The sequence below is a fragment of the Rutidosis leptorrhynchoides genome, chromosome 5 (assembly GCF_046630445.1).
Source record: "Rutidosis leptorrhynchoides isolate AG116_Rl617_1_P2 chromosome 5, CSIRO_AGI_Rlap_v1, whole genome shotgun sequence".
Taxonomy (NCBI): domain Eukaryota; kingdom Viridiplantae; phylum Streptophyta; class Magnoliopsida; order Asterales; family Asteraceae; genus Rutidosis; species Rutidosis leptorrhynchoides.
The window spans coordinates 364,559,613-364,580,844 of NC_092337.1; the positions used below are offsets into that span (position 1 = coordinate 364,559,613).

General features: G+C 35.1%; 1 protein-coding gene across 1 annotated transcript; it reads right to left on the reverse strand.

Moving 5' to 3' along the window:
* Positions 1 to 9,914: 9,914 nt before the first annotated feature.
* On the reverse strand, positions 9,915 to 10,370 carry LOC139849704 (uncharacterized). The gene has a single exon (XM_071839335.1). It carries the CDS (start codon positions 10,368 to 10,370, stop codon positions 9,915 to 9,917), a length of 456 nt encoding a protein of 151 aa, XP_071695436.1.
* Between the last annotated feature and the right edge of the window lie 10,862 nt (positions 10,371 to 21,232).

Sequence of the window (21,232 nt, forward strand, 5' to 3'; positions counted from 1 at the left end):
GAACATGAATGGACAAGGCCGCGGAAGAGTTTTCAATATTAATGCGGCAGAGGCACAGGAAGACCCGGAGCTTGTTACGGGTACGTATCTTATTGACAATAAATCTGCTTACGTTTTATTTGATTCGGGTGCGGATAGAAGCTATATGAGTAGAGATTTTTGTGCTAAATTAAGTTGTCCATTGAAGCCTTTGGATAGTAAATTTTTACTCGAATTAGCAAATGGTAAATTAATTTCAGCAGATAATATATGTCGGAATCGAGAAATTAAACTGGTTAGCGAAACATTTAAGATTGATTTGATACCAGTAGAGTTAGGGAGTTTTGATGTGATAATCGGTATGGACTGGTTGAAAGAAGTGAAAGCAGAGATTGTTTGTTACAAAAATGCAATTCGCATTATACGAGAAAAAGGAAAACCCTTAATGGTGTACGGAGAAAAGGGCAACACGAAGCTACATCTTATTAGTAATTTGAAGGCACAAAAACTAATAAGAAAAGGTTGCTATGCTGTTCTAGCACACGTCGAGAAAGTACAAACTGAAGAAAAGAGCATCAATGATGTTCCCATTGCAAAAGAATTTCCCGATGTATTTCCGAAAGAATTACCGGGATTACCCCCACATCGATCCGTTGAATTTCAAATAGATCTTGTACCAGGAGCTGCACCAATAGCTCGTGCTCCTTACAGACTCGCACCCAGCGAGATGAAAGAATTGCAAAGCCAATTACAAGAACTTTTAGAGCGTGGTTTCATTCGACCAAGCACATCACCGTGGGGAGCTCCTGTTTTGTTTGTCAAGAAGAAAGATGGTACATTCAGGTTGTGTATCGACTACCGAGAGTTGAACAAACTTACCATCAAGAACCGCTACCCACTACCGAGAATCGACGACTTATTTGATCAACTACAAGGCTCGTCTGTTTATTCAAAGATTGACTTACGTTCCGGGTATCATCAAATGCGGGTGAAAGAAGATGATATTCCAAAGACTGCTTTCAGAACACGTTACGGTCATTACGAGTTTATGGTCATGCCGTTTGGTTTAACTAATGCACCAGCTGTGTTCATGGACCTTATGAACCGAGTGTGTGGACCATACCTTGACAAGTTTGTCATTGTTTTCATTGATGACATACTTATTTACTCAAAGAATGACCAAGAACACGGTGAACATTTGAGAAAGGTGTTAGAAGTATTGAGGAAGGAAGAATTGTACGCTAAGTTTTCAAAGTGTGCATTTTGGTTGGAAGAAGTTCAATTCCTCGGTCACATAGTGAACAAAGAAGGTATTAAGGTGGATCCGGCAAAGATAGAAACTGTTGAAAAGTGGGAAACCCCGAAAACTCCAAAACACATACGCCAGTTTTTAGGACTAGCTGGTTACTACAGAAGGTTCATCCAAGACTTTTCCAGAATAGCAAAACCCTTGACTGCATTAACGCATAAAGGGAAGAAATTTGAATGGAATGATGAACAAGAGAAAGCGTTTTAGTTATTGAAGAAAAAGCTAACTACGGCACCTATATTGTCATTGCCTGAAGGGAATGATGATTTTGTGATTTATTGTGATGCATCAAAGCAAGGTCTCGGTTGTGTATTAATGCAACGAACGAAGGTGATTGCTTATGCGTCTAGACAATTGAAGATTCACGAACAAAATTATACGACGCATGATTTGGAATTAGGCGCGGTTGTTTTTGCATTAAAGACTTGGAGGCACTACTTATATGGGGTCAAAAGTATTATATATACCGACCACAAAAGTCTTCAACACATATTTAATCAGAAACAATTGAATATGAGGCAGCGTAGGTGGATTGAATTGTTGAATGATTACGACTTTGAGATTCGTTACCACAAGGGGAAGGCAAATGTGGTAGCCGATGCCTTGAGCAGGAAGGACAGAGAACCCATTCGAGTAAAATCTATGAATATAATGATTCATAATAACCTTACTACTCAAATAAAGGAGGCGCAACAAGGAGTTTTAAAAGAGGGAAATTTAAAGGATGAAATACCCAAAGGATCGGAGAAGCATCTTAATATTCGGGAAGACGGAACCCGGTATAGGGCTGAAAGGATTTGGGTACCAAAATTTGGAGATATGAGAGAAATGGTACTTAGAGAAGCTCATAAAACCAGATACTCAATACATCCTGGAACGGGGAAGATGTACAAGGATCTCAAGAAACATTTTTGGTGGTCGGGTATGAAAGCTGATGTTGCTAAATACGTAGGAGAATGTGTGAAGTGTTCTAAGGTCAAAGCTGAGCATCAGAAACCATCAGGTCTACTTCAACAACCCGAAATCCCGGAATGGAAATGGGAAAACATTACCATGGATTTCATCACTAAATTGCCAAGGACTGCAAGTGGTTTTGATACTATTTGGGTAATAGTTGATCGTCTCACCAAATCAGCACACTTCCTGCCAATAAGAGAAGATGACAAGATGGAGAAGTTAGCACGACTGTATTTGAAGGAAGTTATCTCCAGACATGGAATACCAATCTCTATTATCTCTGATAGGGATGGCAGATTTATTTCAAGATTCTGGCAGACATTACAGCAAGCATTAGGAACTCGTCTAGACATGAGTACTGCCTATCATCCACAAACTGATGGGCAGAGTGAAAGGACGATACAAACGCTTGAAGACATGCTACGAGCATGTGTTATTGATTTCGGAAACAGATGGGATCGACATCTACCGTTAGCAGAATTTTCCTACAACAACAGCTACCATTCAAGCATTGAGATGGTGCCGTTTGAAGCACTTTATGGTAGAAAGTGCAGGTCTCCGATTTGTTGGAGTGAAATGGGGGATAGACAGATTACGGGTCCGGAGATTATACAAGAAACTACCGAGAAGATCATCCAAATTCAACAACGGTTGAAAACCGCCCAAAGTCGACAAAAGAGCTACGCTGACATTAAAAGAAAAGATATAGAATTTGAAATTGGAGAGATGGTCATGCTTAAAGTTGCACCTTGGAAAGGCGTTGTTCGATTTGGTAAACGAGGGAAATTAAATCCAAGGTATATTGGACCATTCAAGATTATTGATCGTGTCGGACCAGTAGCTTACCGACTTGAGTTACCTCAACAACTCATGGCTGTACATAACACTTTCCACGTCTCGAATTTGAAGAAATGTTTTGCTAAAGAAGATCTCACTATTCCATTAGATAAAATCCAAATCAACGAAAAACTTCAATTCATCGAAGAACCCATCGAAATAATGGATCATGAGGTTAAAAGACTTAAGCAAAACAAGATACCAATTGTTAAGGTTCGATAGAATGCTCGTAGAGGACCCGAGTTCACCTGGGAGTGTGAAGATCAGATGAAGAAGAAATACCCGCATCTATTTCCAGAAGATTCGTCAACACCTTCAACAACTTAAAATTTCGGGACGAAATTTATTTAACGGGTAGGTACTGTAGTGACCCGAACTTTTCCATGTTTATATATATTAATTGAGATTGATATTTACATGATTAAATGTTCCAACATGTTAAGCAATCAAACTTGTTAAGACATGATTAATTGAAATATGTTTCATATAGACAATTGACCACCCAAGTTGACCGGTGATTCACGAACGTTAAAACTTGTAAAAACTATATGATGACATATATATGGATATATATATAGTTAACATGATACTATGATAAGTAAACATATCATTAAGTATATTAACAATGAACTACATATGTAAAAACAAGACTACTAACTTAATGATTTTTAAACGAGACATATATGTAACGATTATCGTTGTAAAGACATTTAATGTATATATATCATATTAAGAGATATTCATACATGATAATATCATGATAATATAATAATTTAAAATCTCATTTGATATTATAAACATTGGGTTAACAACATTTAACAAGATCGTTAACCTAAAAGTTTCAAAACAACACTTACATGTAACGACTAACGATGACTTAACGACTCAGTTAAAATGTATATACATGTAGTGTTTTAATATGTATTTATACACTTTTGAAAGACTTCAATACACTTATCAAAATACTTCTACTTAACAAAAATGCTTACAATTACATCCTCGTTCAGTTTCATCAACAATTCTACTCGTATGCACCCGTATTCGTACTCGTACAATACACAGCTTTTAGATGTATGTACTATTGGTATATACACTCCAATTATCAGCTATTAGCAGCCCATGTGAGTCACCTAACACATGTGGGAACCATCATTTGGCAACTAGCATGAAATATCTCATAAAATTACAAAAATATGAGTAATCATTCATGACTTATTTACATGAAAACAAAATTACATATCCTTTATATCTAATCCATACACCAACGACCAAAAACACCTACAAACACTTTCATTCTTCAATTTTCTTCATCTAATTGATCTCTCTCAAGTTCTATCTTCAAGTTCTAAGTGTTCTTCATAAATTCCAAAAGTTCTAGTTTCATAAAATCAAGAATACTTTCAAGTTTGCTAGCTCACTTCCAATCTTGTAAGGTGATCATCAAACCTCAAGAAATCTTTGTTTCTTACAGTAGGTTATCATTCTAATACAAGGTAATAATCATATTCAAACTTTGGTTCAATTTCTATAACTATAACAATCTTATTTCAAGTGATGATCTTACTTGAACTTGTTTTCGTGTCATGATTCTGCTTCAAGAACTTCGAGCCATCCAAGGATCCGTTGAAGCTAGATCCATTTTTCTCTTTTCCAGTAGGTTTATCCAAGGAACTTAAGGTAGTAATGATGTTCATAACATCATTTGATTCATACATATAAAGCTATCTTATTCGAAGGTTTAAACTTGTAATCACTAGAACATAGTTTAGTTAATTCTAAACTTGTTCGCAAACAAAAGTTAATCCTTCTAACTTGACTTTTAAAATCAACTAAACACATGTTCTATATCTATATGATATGCTAACTTAATGATTTAAAACCTGGAAACACGAAAAACACCGTAAAACCGGATTTACGCCGTCGTAGTAACACCGCGGGCTGTTTTGGGTTAGTTAATTAAAAACTATGATAAACTTTGATTTAAAAGTTGTTATTCTGAGAAAATGATTTTTATTATGAACATGAAACTATATCCAAAAATTATGGTTAAACTCAAAGTGGAAGTATGTTTTCTAAAATGGTCATCTAGACGTCGTTCTTTCGACTGAAATGACTACCTTTACAAAAACGACTTGTAACTTATTTTTCCGACAATAAATCTATACTTTTTCTATTTAGATTCATAAAATAGAGTTCAATATGAAATCATAGCAATTTGATTCACTCAAAACGGATTTAAAATGAAGAAGTTATGGGTAAAACAAGATTGGATAATTTTTCTCATTTTAGCTACGTGAAAATTGGTAACAAATCTATTCCAACCATAACTTAATCAAATTGTATTGTAAATTATGTAATCTTGAGATACCATAGACACGTATACAATGTTTCGACCTATCATGTCGACACATCTATATATATTTCGGAACAACCATAGACACTCTATATGTGAATGTTGGAGTTAGCTATACAGGGTTGAGGTTGATTCCAAAATATATATAGTTTGAGTTGTGATCAATACTGAGATACGTATACACTGGGTCGTGGATTGATTCAAGATAATATTTATCGATTTATTTCTGTACATCTAACTGTGGACAACTAGTTGTAGGTTACTAACAAGGACAGCTGACTTAATAAACTTAAAACATCAAAATATATTAAAAGTGTTGTAAATATATTTTGAACATACTTTGATATATATGTATATATTGTTATAGGTTCGTGAATCAACCAGTGGCCAAGTCTTACTTCCCGACGAAGTAAAAATCTGTGAAAGTGAGTTATAGTCCCACTTTTAAAATCTAATATTTTTGGGATGAGAATACATGCAGGTTTTATAAATGATTTACAAAATAGACACAAGTACGTGAAACTACATTCTATGGTTGAATTATCGAAATCGAATATGCCCCTTTTTTATTAAGTCTGGTAATCTAAGAATTAGGGAACAGACACCCTAATTGACGCGAATCCTAAAGATAGATCTATCGGGCCCAACAAGCCCCATCCAAAGTACCGGATGCTTTGGTACTTCGAAATTTATATCATATCCGAAGGGTGTCCCGGAATGATGGGGATATTCTTATATATGCATCTTGTTAATGTCGGTTACCAGGTGTTCACCATATGAATGATTTTTATCTCTATGTATGGGATGTGTATTGAAATATGAAATCTTGTGGTCTATTGTTACGATTTGATATATATAGGTTAAACCTATAACTCACCAACAATTTTGTTGATGTTTAAAGCATGTTTATTCTCAGGTGAATACTAAGAGCTTCCGCTGTTGCATACTAAAATAAGGACAAGATTTGGAGTCCATGTTTGAATGATATTGTGTAAAAACTGCATTCAAGAAACTGATTTCGATGTAACATATTTGTATTGTAAACCATTATGTAATGGTCGTGTGTAAACAGGATATTTTAGATTATCATTATTTGATAATCTACGTAAAGCTTTTTAAACCTTTATTTATGAAATAAAGGTTATGGTTTGTTTTAAAATGAATGCAGTCTTTGAAAAACGTCTCATATAGAGGTCAAAACCTCGCAACGAAATCAATTAATATGGAACGTTTTTAATCAATAAGAACGGGACATTTCATAATTGACTCGAATCCTAAAGATAGATCTATTGGGCCTAACAAACCCCATCCAGGTTATGGATGCTTTAGTACTTCGATTTTATCATGTCCGATGAGAGTTCCGGAATGATGGGGATATTCCAGACGCATTCTGTTAATGTCGATTACCAGGTGTTCACCATATGAATGAATTTAAATTCGCGAGTTACGCGTGACCATATATGAAATCTTGTGGTCTATTAAAATGATGGAAATGATTGATTACGATAAACTAATGAACTCACTAGCCTTTTGGTTGACACTTGAAAGCATGTTTATTCTCAGGTTTGAAAGAAATCTTCCGCTGTGCATTTGCTCATTTTAAAGATATTACTTGGAGTCATTCATGACATATTTCAAAAGACGTTGCATTCGAGTCGTTGAAGTTCATTAGAGATTATTATTAAGTAAATGACAGATTAGGTCATTTATAGTTTAGATATTATGAAATGGTATGCATACCTGTTAACTTTCAATGTAATGAAAGATTATCTTATCAAAACGAATGCAATGTTTGTAAAAATGTATCATATAGAGGTCAATACCTCACGATGTAATCATATGTTATCATATTCGTCCTTATGGATTAGGATGGGTCGCTTCACTGTGCTCCGGTAAAAAGTTGAAACTCTGCATCTATGCAAACGAAGTCCTGTTTCTTACCAAAGTTTCATCCTACTGGCCATTTGCTGGTACCCAGCCGGTCAACATGCTTAGGGAAAAGGGTATATTATGTTTTTTCCTAAATCAATTAATTGATGATTTACTTTAGTGCATGCTAATTGTTGTGCGCTTTTTTGCAGCAATGAATGCTCGTGACATTCTTTTGTACGACGAATTGGAAGGCTATACCATCAAGAAAGAAGCTATTGACCAAGATGCTATCATGAAGGATGCTGATGCAACAATGAGCGAGGGAGGGGCATATGAGGCTACATCGAAGCGCTGATCCTCTGTGCGCCTCAACCCTCTAGTTAAGAAAACTAAAGCTGCAAATTCTTTCGAAGGTAAAATATAATTTAAATTATTTTTCTGAAGTTTATATCTTACATTGCTCATGCCTGATTGTGGAATTTTTATGCCAGTTGTTCACATTGATGAGGATGTGGAGCCCACTATTTCTGCCACCGCTCCATCTGTTGCCAATGCGCCCCATGTGCCCTCCGCTACTAATGTTCAACCAATCTCCCAGTTCCACTTGCCGTGATTGCTCCTTCTTGTTCAACTCCCGCTGCCAGCCGAGCTACCGCCACCCCTTTTGTCCGAGCGCCCATTTTAAATGACAACTGATATGTGTAAATTAAAGTAGACAACTTGGATACTACTTTGAATGTGTCTAAGTGCGCCACGCTTGAGCAGAATTTGTACATGCAGGGGTGTGCTCCTGCCGCCGTTAGGCAAGAGTTAGAAAAAAATGACACCGGAGCAGAAGCTAAATTTCGTATGCAGCTATCGTTTTTAACATGGGCAAGGGATTGTGATAGTTTAAGCACCGAGTGCACTCATCGCGCAGATATCCACATGTCCAGGCAGTTGCAGAAGAGGGTGCATGTTCAGGAAACACAGGTTAAAGTGGCCAATGACGCGCTGAAAACAGCTGAGGCCACTATTGAGTCTTTGAAAATGGAGAAAGTTGATCTTCTCTCCTTGCAGGTTGACTATGAAGAGGAAAACATGGTACTAAGGGAGGAGCTTGCTGTTGCTAACTCCAATGTTGATTTGCTAACCTTTGAGAGGAATGATCTTACCACCCAGGTTACTGAAGTGTCTGTGTGCCGTGACGTCATTCGACGAACTTATGCAGATCTATGCGCAGCACTTCCAACCATTGCAACTCATGCGTTAAGCGCCTCCATTGTTATAGAGCTTTACTCGCAAGCTCTTAAGGTGACTAAGGCATTGAAGCGGGCGTGCTTCCGGGATCTGATCTCAAAGAACATTGAGGTACCTGTTGTCATTTCCCAAATCATCACAGATCAACTTGAAGAGGATGCTTATGAGAAACTACTTGAGTCCAGCAAAGCGCTGGAAAACATTTCAATCCAAACTCTTGCAGATGCTGCCCTTGATCCTGTTGTTTCTGTGTAGGATCTTTTATCGATGAAGTTTTAGGTTGGTGAGCCAATGTTCGCCGTGGGGATTTGCGAGGCATGCTTTGTATGGTGCCTTGTAACGTTTTTTGCTAGGAGCGTGGGGGTTTTGGGTGAACCATAAGCTTACATTGCATTTGGCCCCATGAGCTCAATGCCCTTGGGGGTGCACATGTTACTAGCGTGCTTCATGAGGCGCTTTTAACATTATTGGTGTGCCCCTAAACTTAGTTTAGTTTGTTTTTTTCTTGTTTCCACGGGGCAATCCGCCTGATCGTTGTGTGCAAGGGTTCGAAGGATTGCTACCGTTAGTGTAAAGCACCATTCCAAACAAGCCACATAGTTTAGATTTTAATTTTTCTGCAATTGTAATGGCCTGCGTGCCAACTTAACTCTTGTGTTATAAGCACTTTCTTTTGTAATGTAACTATGCAACTAATGAAATGCATTGTTTCTTTCATAATGGTAATAAGTAAAGTAACATAATATCTTTCTTATTGTATTGTTCGCGTCATTAGGCATATTAAGTTCTTAAAACTTAAAGTTTTATTTTCATACAAGCCAATGTATACTCGTTTATACTCCAAATTTAATAACACTAACCGACACCAAGCTATTGTGCACATAGCCAACGCTTTTCATTGCATTATTATATAAATTATTCAGAGTCTTCCAAGTGAACCAACACTTAGGTTAATGGGCAAGCAACCCCAATGCTTGTCGTTTATAGTTATGACTTGCAGTCTTCTAGTCTGCGAGATTGTGTTGGTCTAGGCAAACCAATGCCTATTACCCACCCTAAAATGTAGCCTTGTAACCAAACAGGCTTCTGCCACGTGGGAGCTAGAGATCATCCCTTAAGGAGGCAGGATGCACGTAATAGCTATCATATTGTGCGTTGAAATGTAACCAAACACTTTTATTCAAAAAATTAAATTTATTTTTTATAAAATAAATCAAATTCTTAAGTCATATCCAAATGACAATTTATTGCAACCATGAAAGAAATACGAAATTGTCTTAAAAGTAAACAAAGCAATATTTATATGAACTAAAAAATGCAAATGTTTAAAAGTCGGGGTGATCAATCCCTAGTGTTGCAGCCTGACAATCATATGTAACATCTTTTCAAATTGGTTGCATGCCAAGTGCGAGGTATTCGCTCTCCATTCAATCCTGCCAGGATATAGGACTGCGTTGCACTTATTTCAATAACTTCATAAGGACCTTCCCAGTTTGGTCCCAGCTTTCCAGTATTCTCTGCCCGATTTGCCTCATTATTGCACCATACATAATCTCTAATTCTGAACGACAAAGGCTTGACAAACTTATCGTAGTATTTAGAGATCTTCTTCTTGTTGATTGCTTCTCGTATGGCAGCTATTTCTCTGCACTCTTCTAGCATATCTAGGTTAGCGCGCAAGCCTTCATCATTACTTGACTCATCGAAGTCGCGTATGCGCTTCGTTGGAACCATTAATTCTGTCGGGATTACTGCTTGCGTTCCGTAAACCAGGCTGAACAGTGTTTCTCCTGTGCTATTTTTATGAGTGGTATGATCACCCATAAAACACTTGGAAGCTCATCGACCCACTCATTACCATACAAACCCAGGCGTGCCTTTATCCCCTTTACAATATCTCAGTTTGTTACTTCACAACGGCCATTGGCCTGTGGGTGAGCGACTGAAGTAAAAGACTGCTTGATATTCAGCTCTTGACACCAGCTCTTAAAAGGCTCGCCTTCAAACTGGGTACCATTGTCGCTGACAATTTCATTGGGGATACCAAAATTACACATAATATCTTCCCAAAAGAAGTTACGGATGCACCTGCTAGTAATTGTTGCCAATGTCTTTGCCTCCACCCACTTAGTGAAATAATTAATTGCCACCACCAAGAATTTTATTCCTCCTGAGCAAGTAATGATAGTGTGAATACTATTAAAGCATGTATATTGCAAAGTATTGCATAAGTGTTTTATTTCAAGCGTACCTGAGCACGCAGTAATAGGACCGACAATGTGGATGTCCCATTTGCTGAACGGCCATGCTACCGTTATTGCTATCATAGGGTGCCATGGTTCTCGACTTATTGGCGCGTGATGTTGACATGATTGGAAGGTCCTTACAATTTCTACCGCGTCGCTGTGAATGGAGGGCCAATAATACCCTATATTCATCACCTTTGCAGCAATCGTTCTGTACCAAGAGTGTAAAGCACAAAAGCCTTCGTGAACTTCTCGAAGCACCAATTTAGCTTTATTAGGCCCAATGTACAGCAGGCTTGGGCCTAAGTAAGATTTCCTGTATAAAACATCTTTAATTAACACGTACATGGGGGCTTTCATGTGAATCTTCCGAGCTTCTTTTTCATCTGCTGGGAGTTCACCCTCAGTTAAGAATTTCACTAGTGGTGTCATCCAATTTGGGCTTTCCTCCATGATGGGCACAACAATCGACTTCTCTTCAATAGATTTTTCTGTTAACACTTCAACCCATAAAGCTAAAGCAGCCAATTTTCTCAGCGCGTCTGCCTTCTTGTTTTTTCCACTGGGTACTGCGTCAATCTAAAAACATCAAACTCATTTGCTAATTCATGGACCAGTTCCATGTTCCATGTACTGTTGCATGTAGGCTTCATGCTCTCCAAATGATCCATTAACCTGGTTAGCGACCAACTACGAGTCAACATACGCGTCGAAGTGCTTTTTTCTGAGTTGTTGCGCTATGCGCATCCCAAACAGTAACGCTTCATATTCAGACTCATTATTGGTGGCAGCAAACGTGAACCGGAGTGCATAATTATGCTCCTCTCCGTCGCGACTTGTGAGGACCACTCTAGCGCCAGCGCCTTCGGGCCCACAAGCTCCATCTATATATAGCTCCCAGACCTTATTCTCGTCATAGCCAATTGTAGTGGTTTCTGCGACTGCTTCTACTTCTCCCGTTGATTCAGCCAAATAATCTGTAAGTATCTGGCATTTTATCGCCGTGCACGGGTAGTAATTGATTTCGTGCTCTCCCAATTCAATAGCCCATTTGTCCAATCTACCCGAAACCTCAGACTTGTACAACACCTGTGTTGAGTCCCCAAAGTAATTAAGGATTTAATTATGACAAAACAAAATTTATTTGCACTAAAATATTATGTGCAGCCAGCACAAGTTTGTTTATGTATAGACAGCAAATATTGCTATGTCAAAGTGTTTAGTATGCTGCCTAGTCTACCAGCACAAGGTAGAGAATACTCTTCGATTTAGCACAGTATGTGTACCCAGCAATTCAAGAATATCAAGTAACTCAGCATAAGAAGAACCACTATACCTGGTAAGCAGCATATAACACTAGACAACTATGCTCTATTACAAGAATAGTGGTTTCTCGAGTGGTCTACATCAATCGTACTATTCAACAGAAGTCAAAGACAAAGTTGAACAGAAAAGGACACGCGTTGGCGGCTGACAAGTGACCTTACAAGACCACGTGCTAATGCAGAAGTTTAACGCAGGTGCAGACATGGGTTATCCTTTGTCAACGACTAGGGAACATAACATTCTATTTGTTTAAACAAATAATGGTGCCAAACCGAATTGAGGTGTTCCTACAAATAGCTACCAAAGAGGAAAGAAGGGAGCACGCTCTCTGACACAATTGTCCCCACAAGTACAGACATCCTATGTACCAGTGGACAACGGAACAATTACAAGGATAATAGGACTACTATAAATTGATGTATCCACTATTGTAATAACTAGTGGTGTGGGTTTTATTATTTAGAGTCCAAAACGTGTAATAGCTTTAAGTTTATCCTCATAGCTATAATCTAAGTAAATCTGTATCAACCAACTATCATTCCACCAAGGATAGTTGTAATTCTTTGTGATTCAATCAATAAAGAATAAACCGTTGAAAATTACCTGTGACTCTAATTAATTTACTTGCATGAATACTAAATCATGTTTAACTGTTAAGTTAATTAAAAAGAATTATATTCACCCCCCTCTACAATACTCCTGTTGTTTATTAAGGGACCAAAAACTGGTATCAGAGCTTCCGTCTTGATAACTTAATATCTTGGATCTGAATTATCACATGTCTGCATATTCAAATACAGCTTACCTTAAAAATGGCTCATCCAATAGACCACCCAAATTTGATGAAGAGGAGTATGAAACTTGGAAGGCAAGGTTCATGCTTCATCTTGAGTCTATTGACCCACTCATGCATGGCATTACCACAGATGGTCCATATGTCCCAACTGAGACTATTGCAAGTGTTCTAGCTACTGCTGACGCTCCTGCTGTTCCTGGCAGAGAGGTTGTTCTCCCCCCATCTAAATGGGATGCTGAGGACAAACGTCGTGTTGGACATGACCCTAAGATCAGAACCATGTTAGCTATAACATTGCCTAACCCACTGTTTAAACTGATTAAGGGAAAGCTGAATGCTAAGCTTATGATAGACTATCTAGATGTCACCTATGAGGGTATGGGTGAGGTAAGCCAGAACAAGATTATTGCTTTGAAAAGAGAGTATGAAATGTTCTTTGCCTACAAGAGTGAAACCCTTAAGCAAACCTTCATTAGGTTTAACTCCTTAATTGCTGACCTGATTACTTTAAAAATCACATACACTGATTTTGAACAAGTAAACAAATTCATTGACTCACTGCCTGCTAAATGGAAACCTGTTACTGACCCATTAAGAACCACCCAGACTTTAAAGATTTTTAACATGTCTTCTCTCTATGGTACACTTTGGAATCATGAGAAGGCAGAAGCAAAGTTAGAACTTAACCTGAAAGAAAATTTTAAGTCTGCCCCCACCACTTCAAAATCTTCTAAGTCAGAAGATACTGCTCTTATTGCTGCTGCTAAAAAGAAAGCTCAAAAAGCTTTACAGGTTCAAAAGTTGATGGCAGAAGAAGAGTCAGCTGAAGATGAGGTGGATAGTGGTACTGGGTCTGAAGAAAGCAGTGATGATGAAGATGATATGGAAGGGTTTGCTGAAGGTATGGATTTACTGGCTAGGCAGTTCAAAAGGTTCAATCGTAATAGAACCAGCAAGTCATACAAAGGGAGTAAGAAACCAAGTGCTAGGTATAGCAGCAAATCAGTCAAGGGTCTTAAATCTGAGTGTTACAATTATGGGAAGGCTGGACATTTTTCTTGTAGCGACCCGTCCTAATCCATACGGACGAATACGATAACATATGATTACATTGCGAGGTATTGACCTCTATATGATATATTTTTACAAACGTTGCATTCGTTTTTATAAGACAATCTTTCATTTCATTGAAAGTTGACAGGTATGCATACCATTTCATAATATCCAAATTATAAATGACCTAATCTGTCATTTACTTAATAATAATCTCTAATGAACTTCAACGACTCGAATGCAACGTCTTTTGAAATATGTCATGAATGACTCCAAGTAATATCCTTAAAATGAGCTAATGCACAGCGGAAGATTTCTTTCAAACCTGAGAATAAACATGCTTTAAAGTGTCAACCAAAAGGTTGGTGAGTTCATTAGTTTATCATAATCGATCATTTCCATAATTTTAATAGACCACATGATTTTCATATTTTTTCCAGTTCTCATATACAGCATGCATGCTTTAAGGTTCAATTATATGGTGAACACCTGGTAACTGACATTAACAGAACGCGTCTAGAATATCCCCTATCATTCCGGGAAACCATCGGACATGATATAAAACAAAATTGAAGTACTAAAGCATCCACTCCAACGGATGGGGTTCGTCGGGCCCATAGATCTATCTTTAGGATTCGCGTCAATTAGGCGTGCACTAATTCTCAAAATTAGTGATGTTCCCTAATTCTTAGGCTACCAAGTTAAAAGGGGCATATTCGGCTTCGATCATTCACCCATATAATGTAGTTTAATTACTTGTGTCTATTTGGTAAAATATTCATAAAAGTTGCGCATGTATTCTCAGCCCAAAAATGTAAAGGGTAAAAAGGCAAATGAAACTCACCATACTGTATTTCGTAGTAAAAATACATATAACATCATTGAACAAGTGTAAGGTTGGCCTCGGATTCACGAACCTATATCATTTATATATATATTAACACATATAATTAACATGTAATAATAATCAAACCTGTTTGTATATATTAATTATATATTACTTATTTAAAATAGAAATGTAATATTTATATAGTTATTATATAAGTATTTGATATATTTTTATATAAATAACTTTTCGGTTTATTAAAATAATGACTTTACTAATACTAAAATAGTGTTAATAATAATAATAATAATAATAATAATTAGTTTTGAGAATGAAAATACAAATTTTGATAATAATACTAATCATTTTATTTGTAGTAATAATAATAATGATAATAATATATTAACAATAATGATACTTCAAATAATGATACTTTTAAATTGGTAATTTTAATTATAATGATAACTTTAATAAAAATGATAATTCTTAATATTAATGGTACATTTAATAAACATGATAATGATAGTAATAATAACAATAATTATAATATCTATAATAATAATACTTTTACTAACAATAATAATAAGGATGATAATAATAATAGTAATGATAATAATAGTACTATTAACAATAATAATAATAATAATAATAATAATAATAATAATAAAATGATAATTTAATAAAAATATTTTTTTAACAATAGTAGTTTTTAATAAAAATGTTAAGTTTAGTAATAATGATAATGATAATAATAATAATAAAACTTAATACTTAATAATAATAATAATAATAATAATAATAATAATAATAATAATAATAATAATAATAATAATAATAATAATAATAATAATAATAATAATAATAATAATAATAATAATAATAATAATAACAATTATAGAATACAACCTTTGAAGAAACAAGCATTTAAAAAGAAACGCCACTGCCCGAACTCGAACACAAGAACTCTCGCTTAACCACCCACATGCTAAACCAATGAACTGCCATTATACTTTCTGAATTAAAGCCCACGTTTAATTATTTTATCATGCGGATACTTGAAGCCCAATTCAAAAAGCCTATTATATCCACCAAGCTCAATAGTATCCTAGGTATCTTTAATCCCACGGCCCAAATTGTATTAAGTTCAAAAGAAGCCCAATCATCAAACTATTTAATTGATCGATCCTAGAAGCCCAACACTGTATAAACTAGTCGATTAAATGGGTGTATGAAGGTTTCGATTAAACACACTTCATACGGATTCATCATCATCGTCTTCATCGCGATTATCATCACCATCATCATTTGACATCATCGTTCATCCTTATTAGTCATCATCATTCATCAAATCATAACAGGCACAACTCAGAATCCATAATCAAGATATGGCGATCGATATTCAATTTAAGGATCTAAGTAAGTAATTCGATTCACTTTTAGTTTATTCGAATACTAGGAATCTTAATTGTCTGATTGAATTGTTTATGCTGAATTTTATGTAGATAGTTACGATTTTGTTGATTTGGTTGAAGTATAAATTCGATTGTATTTTAGGGATTAGTTTGATTTTGTGATTTTCAAATGGTAACAGGAAAATAGCAAGTCTTCGATTTTGGCAGATTAGAAACAATAGCAGCAATTTTAATGGTTTGGTTTTGGTGTTTGTTCGACTAGCCTGCAACAGAAACAATTGAATTGGGTTTCAATTTGTTGATGATTGATGATGAGATTGTGGTGGTTCAAATGGTTTTCACTAATGGCCGAACAGAAAAATAACAAATAAGAGTACCGGTTGCACAGGTGCCTAGTGGTTATCTTCGATGATGAATTGCAGCAGTCTTTTAGGTTCGATGGTCTCTTCGATGGTGGTGATGACTGATCAAAACAGGAGCAGGACTGAGACGACTACAACGAACAACAATACACAATTAAAGTTGTTTTCGGTTTTTCGGTTTGATCGAAACAGAAATCAGATGATGTTTGGTAGGGTGGTTTTGATGAGTTGTTGTGGTGGTCATTGTTATGGTTGTCAAACGGGAAAAAGGAGGTCGATTGTTAGATGATCTTGGGTTGATAAAGATGATGGTTTACAGTGGTGGTTCTTGGGTTTGTTTGGCCGTTGGAAACAGAAACACAGAATGGCAGCGAGTAGTTGTTTACCATGGTTTTGAATTGTGAAGTTGAGGCAGAACACAAGCATGGTAGTTGTAGTTGCAGCAGGAGTACATAGAAGTGTTGCAACTACAACCATTGAAGAAAAACAGAAAAAAATCAAGTGGGTCTCGTTTAAGTAGAAGAGAAAGGGAGAGGATTGAGAGAGTGGCGATTGAGTTTTAGTGATGATGGTTTCGTTAGCTACAATAGAAATAATAATGGTTTTGGTTTCAGTTTACAATAGATCAACAAGGTGGGAAGGCTTAGCTCGTTGGGTCATGGTTTGAGAAAAGTGAGTTTTGGTTTGTTGTATATTGAATGGAAACAGAAATCAGTTTGTAGATGGTGATGTGGGTGGTTGTGGTTCATATCTACAAGTATGTATATTGTGTATATAACATTGATTCACGGAAGGAATCAATCATCAAACAAACATAGTGACACCAATCATGAACAGTATATATCTTTAATTAATTATAAAATTAAGACAAGAGAAAAAGAAACGTGTGAATTGTTAGCCGTCGTCTACTATTTCATTTATGGACTGAAATTCGTACCCCGTTGTTACTCAGTGGCGGATAGAAAGTTTTCAAATAAATTCCAAATTTTTATGATTATTATATTTATTTATTATTGGTCATTATGGTATAAAATTCGATCATTAACTATTAAATAAAAATTACATTAATTATTCACTCCCAACCCTAAGTAAAATATGAAAAGTTTTAGAATTCAACAAATAATTCCTAAATACATTTTTATTAAACCTAAAATTTATATTACTCATTTTCGGATCACCGTTATTTTAAAATAATATAAGTTCGAATTAAACTTCTCTAAATAATATATCTTAATATCAATCGAATCAAATAAACAAGTGTTACTATCGTTTACTTAACTAATTTGAAATCGTATATATTTAATATACAAAAAACATGTTTTAAATACACGTTGCAATTATTTATATATCTAACAGCCAATATTCCAACTTACGTTATTTAAATAAAGATATTTTAATAAACGAGTTCTATTATATTGAAAAACATTTTCGCACGTTTGAAAATAGATTAATCAAGTATTATGAAATTCAATTCTCCACTAACTTTTGTCTAACTTTCGATAAGTGACATTTTGTTCTTATTTGTAAATCACTTTACCAATTATTCCGAATACCGTTAAAAAGAAACGATTTCTTAAATCAACGTGGGCCTCATAACAGAGACTCGTAATCATAATTCAATGTATCTGATAATTCACTCATATGATATTATCTTTTAATTCCTTCAATAACTATATTGAACAAATATTGAAACAAACACGTTTATGTAAAGTATTATACATCTAATACCTTAACGTTTTCAATTAATAAGTATATATTATATATACATATCTATATACACATAAATGTTCGTGAATCGTCAGGCATGGTCAAAAGGTAATTGATTACATGAATATAGATTTCAAAACTTTCGAGACTCAACATTACAGATTTTGTTTATCGTGTCAGAAACATATAAAGATTAAAGCTTAAATTTGATCGGAAATTTTCGGGTCATCATAGCCTACCCGTTAAAGAAATTTCGTCCCGAAATTTGATCGAGGTCGTCATGGCTAACTATAAAAATTTTTTCATGCTGAATATGAGTTGATGAATAGAGTTTTATCATCATTGCGTAATATAGATAAAACAATTTGATTACGCGAAGAGTATATGTGAAACTATCGTAAGAGAGTGAAATGAATAAATGTATATTCGTTTTAACCGATGACGTAGTTACGATTGATTTTTGGAATTCATGGAATTTAAAGAAAATCTTCGTAATAAGATTTGGTTCTTCGGCGATTAAGGAAATCAGGATCTTCTTTGATTAAATGTAATAATCTGTTTCGATTGCTCTGTCGGATATTTCACTATAATTCTACCCCCTTCATTTCCTTACAACTCACGCCTTCTATTCTTTCCCCCTTGATTCATACTTTAAAGCATTCGATAATATGCTCCATTCGGTACTGATTCTTGATATACTCCTAACTTTCATATCTGTCATTCTTCTCTTTCATCTACCGCCGGAGGAAGTTATTTTCTTCTACCATTACCTTGGGATTATAGTGTTTTTCATTCTCCCGTGTCTTTATATTGCTATACGCATTGATATACACGGTTTGTAATTTCGAGGTTTTTATCGGGCTTTATATTCTCCATTATATTTTTGAGCTTCATGCTTTCGTTTTCTCTTCCCGTCCTCGAGTCAAGTGAATAACGGTCCAGAATTCGTAGATATGAAGTTTTAGATGAACATAGTTAATGTTCTAAGAAGAAAATCATAATGGCACGATCTTGATTTGGCACATTACTAGAATATCCGGAAAGATAGAACTATTAAGAAGATATGTTCTTAGTATGTTTGGAGATTGGGTAGAATGTAAGAGTCGTGTAAATGGCACATGATGACGGTATGTTCTGTGAATCATCACGTTCCATTAGGAACTCAGCATGACTTACTGTAATATAATCACGTTGATCAAGTGTCATTATATTATACTAACTCATGCTTCAGTTCCCAACATTACTTCAAAAACATTCATATTTTAAATTCGAAGATTTACAGAATTTTAGAAACTAAAACAGATTCCTTTCATGATATAACACAGACAGTGCAGAGACATAATTAATATCGGACGAGAATATTTATGAAGATATCTTCAGAAATATTGAGGATATTTATAATGAAAGATAAGATGATATCTTAGGATTTTAGAATTAAATTGTGATGAAAAAATTTATTCACGATGATTTAGAGCGATTAAGGAGCAAGGTATTCGCTAAATATTTCATCAGAACAGAATCATCAGGATTCTTTATGTACAAGTTTAGTCCTTGTAATTCGTTCAGAGTCTCCTTCATGGTTTCACATAATTCGCTTTTCGGTACTAAATTTTCTATTGAGCGTTTCCAACACTCCCTTCTTTATCTTCATACTTTTGATTGTTAATGTCATCAATAGTTTTCGCTGCTTTATCAGCTTTCTCAAAATTTGAAGAACTGATTCGTAGACTAGAATGATGTTCAGAATTTCAGAATAGGAGATCATAATTCTAAGAGATAAATGTTATATGTATACAAATAACTATTGATGTAGAAATGCTGCGAGATTCAAAATACTGATTGTTGATTCTCGTAACTGGTATGTCAATTCTCGTTACAAGATGCGGATGTGTATATGATAGGGTTTTAATGAACAATTATATTGGTTCTTCGAAGAGTCTTAAGCCAATGAGTAATGAAGTTGTTGGTAAGTTTACTACTAACATGGTGGAATATAAACGATTCTTCGGTAATGATGACGAAAGGTAAACTCGTATATCAAAGTTATAATAAGGCTAATATGAATAAAAATCGAAGTTGATTTGCTGAAGCTGTGATGAAATTGGCTACTTTGGAAAGGGGTTGCAGAGTTATTTTGGTAATAACAACGACAAAAGGAGCTAGCACAAATATGTGTTAAACGTTTACTCAGGTTTCGAGTTTTTTCAGGTGTATCACTATATGTATCAATCTTTTCTTCCGTAGATGAAGTGCGGTTAATTCATCCTCTCGATTGAGGTGTTTTCAAGAATCATGAAAGGTTTGAACGCAGATTGTAATCGTCGAGATACAGATGAGGTTTAAGATGAAATCATGTGGCAAACTTGAAGAATTGTTTAGTTTCATATATTATAATCAATATTTTAATTCATTTTAATTGTCCAATGTTGGTAGTCCACATTTAGCAGTCCACACTTACTAATTCAATAATTCATATATAGTTTATAATATTTAAATTAATTAATACGTATCGTGACCCGTGTACATGTCTCAGACTCGATCACAACTCAAAGTATATATATTATTATAGAATCAACCTCAACCCTGTATAGCGAACTCTAGCATTACAGCATATAGAGTGTCTATGGTTATTCCAAATAATATATATATATATATATATATATATATATATATATATATATATATATATATATATATATATGCGTCGATATGATATGTCAAAACCTTGTATATGTGTCCCGATATTTAAAGTGCGTAAAATAAATAACAGAAATTAAATGACGATAAATAAAATTGCGATAAATTAAAATGTAATCAGTTACCTAGGAGCAGTTAGCATGGATTCTTAACTAAATTTTTCTCATAGTTAATTTGTTTGTTTCTAACAAATTTTATTTTGTCCAATGTTTTCTTCATTCTGCCACCTGTTGGATTCTGAGAAGTCAAAATCCATATATG

Bases quoted from the DNA above. Each gene is read 5' to 3' on its own strand.
- LOC139849704 (XM_071839335.1), bottom strand. From the start codon at position 10,370: ATGGGTGATCATACCACTCATAAAAATAGCACAGGAGAAACACTGTTC.